The 11675-nt window shown below is 41.8% G+C and overlaps 1 protein-coding gene across 1 annotated transcript in view; it reads right to left on the bottom strand.

The window, feature by feature from the left end:
* Positions 1-2533: 2533 nt before the first annotated feature.
* tox3 (TOX high mobility group box family member 3) overlaps positions 2534-11675 on the bottom strand; it is a 38944-nt gene continuing 29802 nt past the window's right edge. Inside the window, exons 4-7 of the mRNA XM_085765781.1 lie at positions 5787-6050; positions 5452-5682; positions 5228-5308; positions 2534-4982 (exon numbers count right to left, since the gene is read on the bottom strand). Coding sequence (XP_085621907.1) covers positions 4143-4982; positions 5228-5308; positions 5452-5682; positions 5787-6050 — 1416 coding nt within the window. The 3' untranslated portion in view covers positions 2534-4142. The remainder of the gene's footprint in view (positions 4983-5227; positions 5309-5451; positions 5683-5786; positions 6051-11675) is intronic.

Below are 11675 nucleotides of genomic sequence, written 5' to 3'. Positions count from 1 at the left end.
ACAGCCTTCAACAAAAGAGGGGGATAAGCCTAATGGCTGAATCAGTGTCACCAAGGCAACATCACCGCAGAGAAATCCACGGATGGCAAATGTGTGAATAAAATGTGTGCATCTGTGAGTTTGCATGTTGAGTGTGCATGAAAAGATGGAGGGGGGGGGGGGGGGTGCTTATGTGAACATTTATGTTTGAGTTTATTATTATTTTCAGCAGAATAGTTAACTTATTTTTATTGTTGGCATATTTTCCTGATAATCCCGGTAAATGAGACTGTCTGTAATTAAGTACATCAACTGACCAATCAGTGATGAATAGAGTTTAACACCCCGATTCAAAGATTTAGATAAGATTATCAGAAGGCTTGTGAGAGGGTATCATAATATTTATACTAGTGCCCCTAAATGTACAATTAACTTTGCTTGGAGGCATCATCTGTGGAGCCCCTTCACTCCGCCAGGTCAAAAGTTCTCCAAACAAACGTTACCATTGGACAGGGATGTCAACAGTGCAACCAGCCAACAACCCCCCGCCCCAAACAAAGTTCACTATTCATCTCAGAGGTCAATAGTTCTCTCAGTGAAGCTCATCATCGCAGGGTCAAGAATTCCTTAAACGTTGTCAGCCATTTGACTGGAGGCCTGTTTCCTCCCTGTAAACAAGGCATGGCATTGGACTTGTAGGGTCATCTGTCTGTGTGCTCCCCTAAACCAGGTCTTATCAGCAAAACAGGCCTGTTTTTTTTCTCCTTCCTCTTTCTTTCTCTTAAGGACACAAAGTTTAGTGTCCGAGCAGAGTGGCAGGTCCTGCATCTGTGACCTGAGTCCAGACTGTGAGATTGGCTGCAGCGTGGGTCTGACGGTCAGATGGTCAGTGTCAGCAGGGCTTTTGTTATGCTTACATTGTATCTGTGCAGTGGACGGGAAAACAACAAAAGGGCCAAATAAATCATTAAAATACAGAATCCCCCAGCTTCCACATCTGACTCCTTAGTCATCCTTGGCACAGTGCCGAGCAACTGACCTCGGTGGAGGACAATTAGGTCACCTCATGATTGCATTACTCAAATGACATATTAATGTCATAGCGCCCTTCATGCATTTCATCAGCGTTAGTTAATGACGAGGACAGAATGAAAGAGGAGCATGGCTGATATTGATTGCTTCATGCATCTCTGATCGTAGCGTTGTGTGAAATAAAAAAAATAAAAAAGATCTTGCAGATACAACAAAGTCTACGGCATAAAGCAGGTGAAGTTTATTTATTCACCTATTCAAATTAAACCAATCCCCATTATAGAGGGAGCAGTGTATTATCCTTGTAAATTATGTGTGTGTGTGTGTGTGTACAGCAATGTTTTGAAAATATCTGTAACCTTTTTATTGCAGAGTCCCATAACTCCAACCCTGGCTGTGAGATATTTGTACACACAGTGACCGCAGTACTGAGGGGTTATGGAATAACAAGGAGCTCCATGCATTATTAATGGGCTCTGCTGTGAATCTGTTCAGAATAATAACAGCGATTTCCCAGAGCCTCATTACTGTGTGTTTTTAAAGCATGTGTTTGGTATCCATGGACACCCGCTCTCACATTCTCCTCTTCTCCCCTTGTATTGAGATTCAGGTCATGCACAGCACTTGCTGTTTTTAATTTTCATTTCATCATAAGCACTTTAAGACTGTTGCCAGCACTTATTTGCAGTTTTCCTGCAGACCTCTTCACTCGGGCTTCTGACAGGACAGATGCTACAATTAATCAAGGCAGAGAAATGGGCATCGTTTCCATACCGAGCTGAAGAGCCAATCACTGCAGCAGCGACAGGCCTCGGCCCAAATTACAAATGCTTTTCTGAAACTAACTAATTGAAAACAAACCAAAATTTAAAAATTCTATCAAGCTGCTATCACAGAAGCGCAGGAGCAGATTCTCGCTCCTAATTTGTAACTAACATTAACCCATGTTTAAAATGTCTCAGCTGCCGATGGAAAAAAAGAGGGAAGGCCCTTCTCTGGGCCAGTGGATTCACAGCCTATTGTGAAGATATGATAATTATTGTTTGCCTGCCTTCCCTCCCCCGCTCACCATATTATTCAAGGGAGCTCAGCAAACCCCTGGGGATGTCTTGGAAATGAAGCGATTTTGAAGGGAGTAAGAAAGAGGCAGAATCCAATGCACTGGTGTGTGAAAAGGGGACTGTTATTGAGACAAGTACCAGTTACATGCTGACCTTGTCCAGTATCAACACTGTTTTTACACACAGTTACAATGGACTTCCATTCAAATCACTGAGAAACAGCACACACTATAATAATGCCAACATGAATGCTCATATATCCCTGCAAAGTATTTTTTTCTCTTATAGAATTACTCCATAGAAAACATACAAATTTATTTTGCACAGCTCATACAGAGCTGAGTGCTATGAATATTTGTCAGTGTATCTATTTTCAATAGCTAACAAGGAGATGTGAAGAAATACCTCATAAAGATTATGGCTGATAGAACTTTTGAAATAAACCGATTCCTTCAAATAAATATTTGTGATTGATAGTTTAATTTTGAACAGAGACACAAAGAAATATATAATACTTCATACAAAATTATGGCTACTATCATATTAGTGATGGAATGTCTCTGGATTCAACTTCATGGCCCAGCAAAAAATTCAAACATTAAATTACTTCTCCTGTTGTGAGCTGAAAACAACTTTTCTAGAACTCCATACCGATATGCATTTATTCTATAGACAGTTTTCAGAAGCAGTTGGTTTGTAAGCAAAATACAAACAAAATTAATTGCTGCTATTGTAACTCATAAAAAAGTATAAAAGAGCAGAAATGCACTATGTGATATAGCAATCCACAGGTCGTTTAACAATGTTTTAATTAAAGCCTCACATATTAAAACTTTACAACAGGTGATATGAAAAATGTACAACATTTTCGTTTTTTTTTCAAGGGACTTCTATACAGCTGGCAAAAATACCTCCGATGCCTTTTCAGTTGGCTTTGGCAGTGCAACAAACTGGCTCTGCTAGTTTTCTTGTATTCCTTTTTTTAAAACAAATGACGTTATCAAGGAGCAGAGTAAAAATACATCAATCCCCAAACCATCTTCCTTGATCCAGAAATTTGTATTTACCATAAAATATCCCCTTTGTTACACAAGATAAAAACATAATTTAATTGTTAAACATTTGAAGTAAAAACAAATAGATTAAAGAGGATTTTTTTTGGAAGGGGTTGGGTGTTGGGGGGGTTGCCAGTTACACGCTTTTGGGCAAATCACCTGGAGGGTAGATTACTGGATAAAGGAGGTCTCATCTCTCCCCACTCTACAAAACCTGTACAGCAGATTACAGCTACAGTTTGATGATGTGATGACATAAATGATTTAAAGCAGTCTCTGTCTCAGTCTGTTCAGTCATTCATCCAGAGATCTGCATCCCAAGACCTTTTATTTTCAGTTCCCCTTATTCTGTGTTTATGACATGGTTTAAATGTGTCCAAATATCACTGGGCCTCCACCCTGTGATGATTTGATCAATAATTTTCCTCCATGCCACTGTTGAACAGTTACATCTGCAAGAATGATTGGTGAAAGAGAAAGGTTGGACTTAAGAAAGTCTTGTTATATACTGTCCAGTGTGGGAACAAAGACTGATGTGTGGGTTACTGGTTTCCAGCAAGGACCCTGTGAGTCATTCAGTCCAGGCAAGAGCTGATAAAAATCCTTTTGTTAAAATGCATTCAAAATGTCCTTTCGCTGCAGTGAACTGACAACTCTGGCCTCATAAATAAAGCTTTATTGTTAAATAAAACAGTGAAAGACACATGTCTTTCAACATATTGTGTGCCCAGTCAATTTGAATTGACAACTGAAAGACCTCACAAACAAACAAATAAACAATCACTGGGCGCTCACCCTAACAGGCTTCTGTCATAGCTCAGCCTATTTCACTTACAAAAGCCCAGCTAACATGTTTACCTCCTGTACACGCATGTGCATATCCGTCTATAACAATGGACAAGTTCTTCGTATAACATTCTAAATCTTACACACTTCTTAAGTGCAACTTAGAAAAGCAACGTGGAATGATGCTTTTATTTTATTCCCGTTCTTTGAGATAGGATTTCCATTTGGCTCAGTAAATGCTGACCTGGGACAGGACTTGGGCGTGGGCCTGGATTTGGGAGGGGTGTGGTTGCTGCTGAGGGGCTGGCTGGGGGCTGCCGAGTGATGCAGAGCCTCCCACTGAATGGGGTGTTCCAGGAGAGTGCTGGGGAGGGGAACACTGGGACTGGTGCTGCTGCTGCTGCTGCTGTTGCTGGAGATGTTGAATCTGCTGCTGATGCAGCTGATGCTGCAACTGCATGTGCTGCATCTGCATCTGCTGTTGTTGCTGCTGCTGTTGCTGTTGCTGCTGCTGTTGCTGCTGCTGGTGCTGCTGCTGCTGCTGCTGCATGTGGTGCTGCTGCAGCTGCTGCTGGAGGTGATGCTGGAAATGCTGATGCTGCATTTGTTGCTGAATCTGCTGGTGATGCATCTGCTGCTGCTGCATCTGATGGTGTTGGAGGTGCTGTTGCATCTGCTGCTGCTGTTGCTGCTGCTGGAGCTGCTGCATTGCATGCTGCTGCACCGGCTGCATGGGTGGGCTCATCTGAGACACCGCTGTGGACTGGGCACCTGCCACCATGGCCCCACCGGCACCCATCTGGCCAAGCATCTGCGGAGGCATCCCAGAGGACATGTTCTGGTGGGAAACTGTGACCGAGGTCACGATCTGACTGCCCCCTAGTCTCATCTGAAGGGGTTTCGGGGCAATGGCCCGTGGTAGGGCTTGCTGGAGGGCCTGTGATGCTGCAGACATGGAGGGGTGCTGGTTGAGGGGTGAAGGCAGCACCAGGCCTGGGGAGAGGCTGGTCGAGGCCAAGGTTTGCTGCACTGAGCGGATCGTCTGGGCCTCAGCTGATTCGGCTGCAGCCTGGATGTAGAAAACAAATTGTCAGATATTATCCATTCACCATCTGTGAAGGTGCTTTTTATATAGAAGTACACTGTAGGCTACATCTTCTAAACCTCAAGTTGCTTCAATTCATTACAAAAGAGATTTTCACACATCCACAGTGTCACAGTATCATAGCAAATTGCAAATAGTTTGGATACATTTAATTCACCCTACTGGCAAATTCACACGTTTTTCAGGTGAAAGAGGAAACAGTTTCTCACCTTGGAAACCAGGCTGGCGCGGTATGCAGCAAGGGCTTTTAAATATTCTTTCTTGGCAGCTTCTGTTTTACTTTTGTAAACCTGTCATGACACAAAGGTATGTGTGAATGGACAGGTAAAAGTTCATTTTAATTGAAGACATCTCACACACAAACACCATATATATTCAACACATTTTCTGTCTATTAACCATAGCACATGATATATTTCAGTAATTGTAGTACCTGCTTCTGCTCCTCTCCCAGACCATCCCACATGGAGGCTACAATCTTGGACACTTCTCCAAAGGTGGCATTGGGATTCTGACCCTTGATAGCAGCCTGTGTGTCTCTGAAGAACAGGGCGTACGCTGACACTGGCTTCTGAGGCTCGTTGGGATCCTTCTTCTTCTTCTTCTTTGGAGTTTTGGGCTTCTTTGCGGGATCTATTGGGGCTGGTCGCTTCTCTCCAATGACCTGCAATGACAGCAATTTACGGGGAAATTTACAAAAAATGTCTTTTTACAATCAGCAGGTTGATCAAACAATTATACATTATAAACACTGCTCCTCTTCCTCACCCTGTTTCCATCATCCTGGTCGTCTTCGTTTATGGAGCTGGAGGGGGAAGGTGTGGCGGACTTGCTCGCAGGCGGAGATGGGGAAGTGTGGGTGATGTTGGGTCCCGCCATGTTTAAGCTCAACTGCGCATTGAGTTGGGATTGGTTGATGGTGGTCAGCTGATTACGCGATATCATCCCGTTGGAGCCATTCATGTTGATGATGGACTTCATCACCATGGCAGGGTTGGGTGGGTACTGGCGAAGGTGACCCGGTCCCATGTTCTGTGATACAAAAACAAAAAGAGGAGTCGATGAGAAAAGTAATCTTTAAATATTTTCAGTAATATATTACTGACCCGTTTTCACATTGCTGCACAGTGCACACAGATATCTATGCCACTACGCCACCCTGCTGCCCACTGTTCTAAGATCATGAAGCTGTATCTCTTTACCAGAGGGAATCAAGTCATTGGATTCTTTGGCTTGCTATGTGTCAGATCACATGTCACATATCCTGGGTCTTAAATGTGTCCATTATTGGCCATGATAAATTATCTTGACTCCCGAGGAGCCAACTTTATAAGCCAGTAATAGATGGCTACACAGCTCAGTTGATTCATTTCAAAACTCTATTGTATGGAAATCTGTGACACAGCTTTTGACTGGCCGATCCCTGAAGGGGAAAAGTGGACTCACAATCCCCCGCACTCGGTACATAACTTCAATATGCCACAATAAAAAGACTATTACAGCCACAGTTTGTATGCATGCACCCACACGTCAGTTTAGTTTGAGGTGGCCACAAGCCCATACTATATGCTTATGGGTAATGCAACTCTAATGTTATAAGTCTGTGAAAGAGGCACTATGTTTGAGTGACAACGAATGGGAAAAAAAAAAACTTCTATGTAATCAAACCCATAAATCAAGCAGCCGAGGGTATGAAGATTAAGAGCTTTGGACAAGTCCCCTCCCTCCTACCACTGAGGTTACTACCGAGAGTATAATGTAATAACATTTTCAAAATCTCTTGGACTTTTCTCCTGCAGAAACATTCAGTTCTTGACTGAGTCTTGGAGAAGGTGTAGGCAACATGTTTGCATTGATTGTGGTGGGGATGAAATTACGAGACCTGCCAGCTCCCCAGAGGGAAGACTGATCAGAGAGCCAGCAGAGCTGACATGGAACAGAGGAGGGGACGTGAACACAACAGAAAAGGTGATTTGTTCTCCCTGGGTACATCCATCTGGTATTCAGCAGCACAAACTCAATCTCTCCCCAACATCAACACATCATAAACCCACGCACCTGGCTTTATTGAAAGAACCTTATGAATACCCGTCTTCAAAAACAATATTGTAACGCCATTTCAGACAGAAACATATTGGATCTACAATCCATTTCTTTCTCATATGCCATGTCTACTGCTTATCATAAATACAATCTATGAAGTGAGAGCAGATTTATATTTACATGTGCGAGGAAGATTCTGCAGAAGGTGAGACAAAGGTGGGGAAGAAATTGAAGACATATTGTTGTGATTCTTCAAATATGGAAGCTTTCACTTTTTTCTCACATATAAAAGCTGCAATAAACAAGCCTGTGACCAAATGACACATAACTGCAACCCGCCATGTTCCAATTGCTATTGTCATCTTCATTACTGAGAACACGATGGCTCGCAGTTTGCTCTCTGCTCGCTGTGAACATCAAAGACGTGCACACTGAGCTCATTAGTCGTGGCCATCTGTATAATAACACTTTTGCCCAATCCCAATGATGCAGTTTTGACTTAGAGCAATGGCCCATTCTGCCACTTATTCAGAATATGGCCATTTCTCCTGAATGCCCCTTAGATGTTGTGCATTTAAACAAAAAGAAACTTGGTTGGTCGCACTGATGACCACAGTTATTGGTCATCTCTTAATAAACATCACATTCAACAGCCTGTTAAGTGTCTTATTTCACCTCGTACTATCACTTTAAGTGAATTACAGCAATTTTCACATTACTGAAGAGTGAGGACAGTTATGTCAGTGAAATGCCAGCATTAGCACGTCTGATCTGACTGAAAAGACATCAGCTAATAACACACGAGTGAAAGAAAACATCTTAAGTAACAGCTGCCTTGATTGTGAATATGAATCTGATACTAGGTTGTTTATTTATGTCCCTCTGCCTTCTCATTTGCATTTTGATTGCAGTATTGTCAGCAGTCACAGCAGACATCTAACCAGATATTTTGATAGTCATCGTAAATCTGCAAATAAGTCCTTATCTTGAGTACACAGTGGCCAGATGTGCCCTCCTCAGTCAGGATTGTGTGTGCGTCTAGGTGTGTTGTCTGTCTGTGTGTTTGTATGTCAAACATTAACAAGCAAAAATCTACTCTAATCAATAAAGGCTTTTTTTTTTTTTTTTGTAAATTCTGTTTGCAATATCCCCCAATTGTGCTGCTTTTAATGTCAAAGCTGAAATAGTTGGCTACCACATAATGCTGTTAATATGGTGCAGAAGGAAAAGAAAAATAGCTTGTTTTGTACATTACTGTTGGCTTCATCCACTCTGAACAGAGAAAACACTCCACACACAGCCACATAAAGCATTCAGGAAAGATGAAAAAAAAAATGCAATTGACAATGTGTGAAACCTTTTCCACAATAAACGCCGGCCAATAAACACATCGGCTGGAATCAGAATGCAACATTATGTATTGACCGAGTGATAAAAATCTCAACACTGATGTCAATGAAAGCAAGTTCCAGTCTGTTCTTTAAGATATTGGAAATAAAAATTTGGGGAGAATTTATGAACAGTGGCACTATGTACTAAGCTGTAACAGGCTGAAAAGAATGTTAACAAGTTCAATTTCCATTCAATCAATGCTAGAGCTCTTGGAAATGTTCCATGGCAGGAGAGGGGTAAAATCATCTATATGGTAATTATAAGGATGAATCCCCCAGTAACTTTCGCCAGCATGAAAGGTCAGTCCTATTAAAGATAGTTTATCAGTGCTCTGCACATATTCCTTTACTCGGCTTCTAAACGGGTACATCATTTTATTTTTTTCCTCCATTTTCTGCAACCTGCTGAAGTCTGTGCTTAAGCCAAATGAGAAAAATGGAATTCTGAATGCCGGTAAAGGCTATAATAGCATGAAGATAAATTGTTTTTCTTTCCCCTGCCCTGTCTCAGTCAAACACACTTCTCTCCCTTTCTTTCTCTGTGGTGTGCAAACTCAGTCCATCTATCTGCCCAACCTATAACCCCCACTTAAAAACAAATCTCTCTCCCTCTCTCCCACCCCGTTCTCCCCACCCCCACACCCTCAGACTGTGAGGCCAGGAGGTTCCCTCCCCTTGGTCTGGTACAGCCGCTGACCCATACCCCCTTCCGCCATTTCTCCTGATGCATTATGGGTATTTAAAACTTGTCCAACATGACATCATTTCATTTTGAGCGCTGCCTGAGAAAAGTAAATTACAGAATCAATCATGCAGAAGGTCAAGCTGAGACTTCATTACAAGTATTGCATGCCTGCATGAATATCTTTCATTTCTGACTGACCCAATATGTCACAATAGCTGTCTGTCGAGGTAGAAAAGAAAAAAGAAACCAAGCGAAAAAAATATCCACTCTCTTAAATTGATGTACAACTCATGTCAGTGCTTCTTGGCTTGGAAGGGAGATAAGAGGGAAGTGTAGAAAAACATGCTTTCTGCAACAGTGCTCACATTTTCCATTTGATTCAGGATATAGTGGTTTTTGACCAGTCAAAACCGAGGGTATTATACTCACTGGCAATCTCCACAATATCACGGCATATCAAATCATGTGAACAACAAACTGCAAATGGCTTTTTCAGCCTCACTTTCATCTTGAATGATGCATTTGGTCAAAACACCATTTTGTGTTAGATATTAGCATATCTCAGCTGCTGGAAAGCTAATGACATGTGAAGCAGCCAGTTTGTAATGAAAAATATATAAATGCATCACCACATGGTGATAAACCTATTAAGACAGCAGGGCTCATATCTCCTAAATATTGATTTTAACGCGTAATAAAACTAGTTGACTACTGTAGGTTTCGAATCCAATCATGGAGGACACAGAGCCCATTTCAGTACATGCTTATGTGTGTCAAGAAAAACCTAAAATGTGGTGAAGGCACCAGGTGTTTTTTGAAATAGAACCCAGAGACCCTTGCTGTGCAGGAGGGAGAAAATCGAGAAGAAATTGTGAATAAAGCAATACTGGCAGCTCTAACTCCAGTACTATTTGGCACTATTGAGACTCAATCACAGATCAGGAGGACACATGCTGGGAGACAAAAATGAGAGTCAGAAGCTTGTTAGGAGAGCAGATTAAATAAATAATGACTTCAGATTCAGGGCTTGCCAGGCAGCTGAGAAAATGTATTTCTCTTTGTAGAAGCTCGGCATCTGTGGCCAATTTGCAAGACATACGCTGAACGTTATGGGGACAGGAATTAGCAGAACACTTGGCAATGCAATGACATGGAAGAAGCTTTTGAAAAGAGCCCAGGTATATTCACTGGTTGGGTTTCTCATTAAGTTCTGATAAGAGACAGGCTTTCACACACACTAAATATTCTCCACCAGTAAGCTACTACAGAGAAAGAAAACCAAGACAAGTGTTTGGGAAATATGAGCATGGTGGCTTGATGAAAAATGTAATTGCAATAGTGCACGGTTTATTTGTTTGCCCCCGCAGCCATAACAAATAACACAGAATGTAATCATGTATATAAGGTTGTCATCCCTTTATCAGTGTGCTGACAAAATGACAAAACACCCCTCTCAGGGCCTCCGTAAATCATTGTCTCTGTATATAGAATGCATTGCAAACAGCGCTGTTACTTATCTCATTTAAAAGTTGCGTCCTCTTTTCAAGACACAGATAAAACCACAGATGAATAGAATTTCTAAAGGCATTGTCACAAGACTTTTGGGGATCAATCCCATTTACAGGAAAAATGAAGGGCCACCACAAGCCTTCCTGCGGTACAATGTGCGATGACTGATAACGAGTGAGTGGTGTGCCGACGACAATGCCACAAGGCAAGGAGCAGAAACCCATATTCTCCCTTCAGTTTTTAATAGAGTCTCTGCACAATCAGAGACATGAGCCATGCAAATGGTGTTAAAGAGGAATAATGTTTGAGAATCAAATCTAATCCTCCAGCAAGTCGTGAGAACAGTCAGGAATGTAATTGTGTCAAGGTTCTGTTTCTTCCAGATGTAGAAAGCTTAACTGACCATGAAATGAAAATTCTTTAGGCAAAAGCCTTCTGGGGCTCACTTACTGTATGCGGCAGAGATATTTTAAAAGCTGCAATTATTTTACATGCCAGAAGCATGGAAGCAGGAAAAGGAGCTGTAAAATTTTATAGCCCCTTCCCATATGGAATGTAAATAAATATCTCTAATATCAGTGTGATTCAACAAATGTGTTGCAGGGAAGGGGGAGAAGCAGGGGGTCTAAAACACATTTCATTTATTCACACAGTTATAATGATCATCATGGCACCTCTATCTGTGCTTTGTGCTTCACAAAGCAAATTCTGCATCAATATCATCATCTCTCCGCTCATGCCTTTGTCCTTTCATTTCTTTTCTTCCTAAATGAATCTCACATATTTGTAACAGGTCTGTAAGACAACTAGTCAGCCAGTGACATTTCCATTTTTCCTCCTCAATGCTTCTATGATTGTGGCATTTGAAAATGCCTTTCCACCCCGAGACAACAATCTCACAATCTATAGCACATAACAGTATCAACATAAAGACAGTGATTACTCCGGCTACTGTTCTGTGTTTGGCCATCTGTGTCGGTGGGAAGAGGGATTAAGCTAAAAACATGTTCGTCAAGACCTCACTAGGAG

The sequence above is a fragment of the Trachurus japonicus genome, chromosome 3, assembly GCF_045865225.1.
Source record: "Trachurus japonicus isolate A0001 chromosome 3, Traja_1.0".
NCBI classification, from domain to species: domain Eukaryota; kingdom Metazoa; phylum Chordata; class Actinopteri; order Carangiformes; family Carangidae; genus Trachurus; species Trachurus japonicus.
This window is presented reverse-complemented; position numbering and strand designations above follow the sequence as displayed.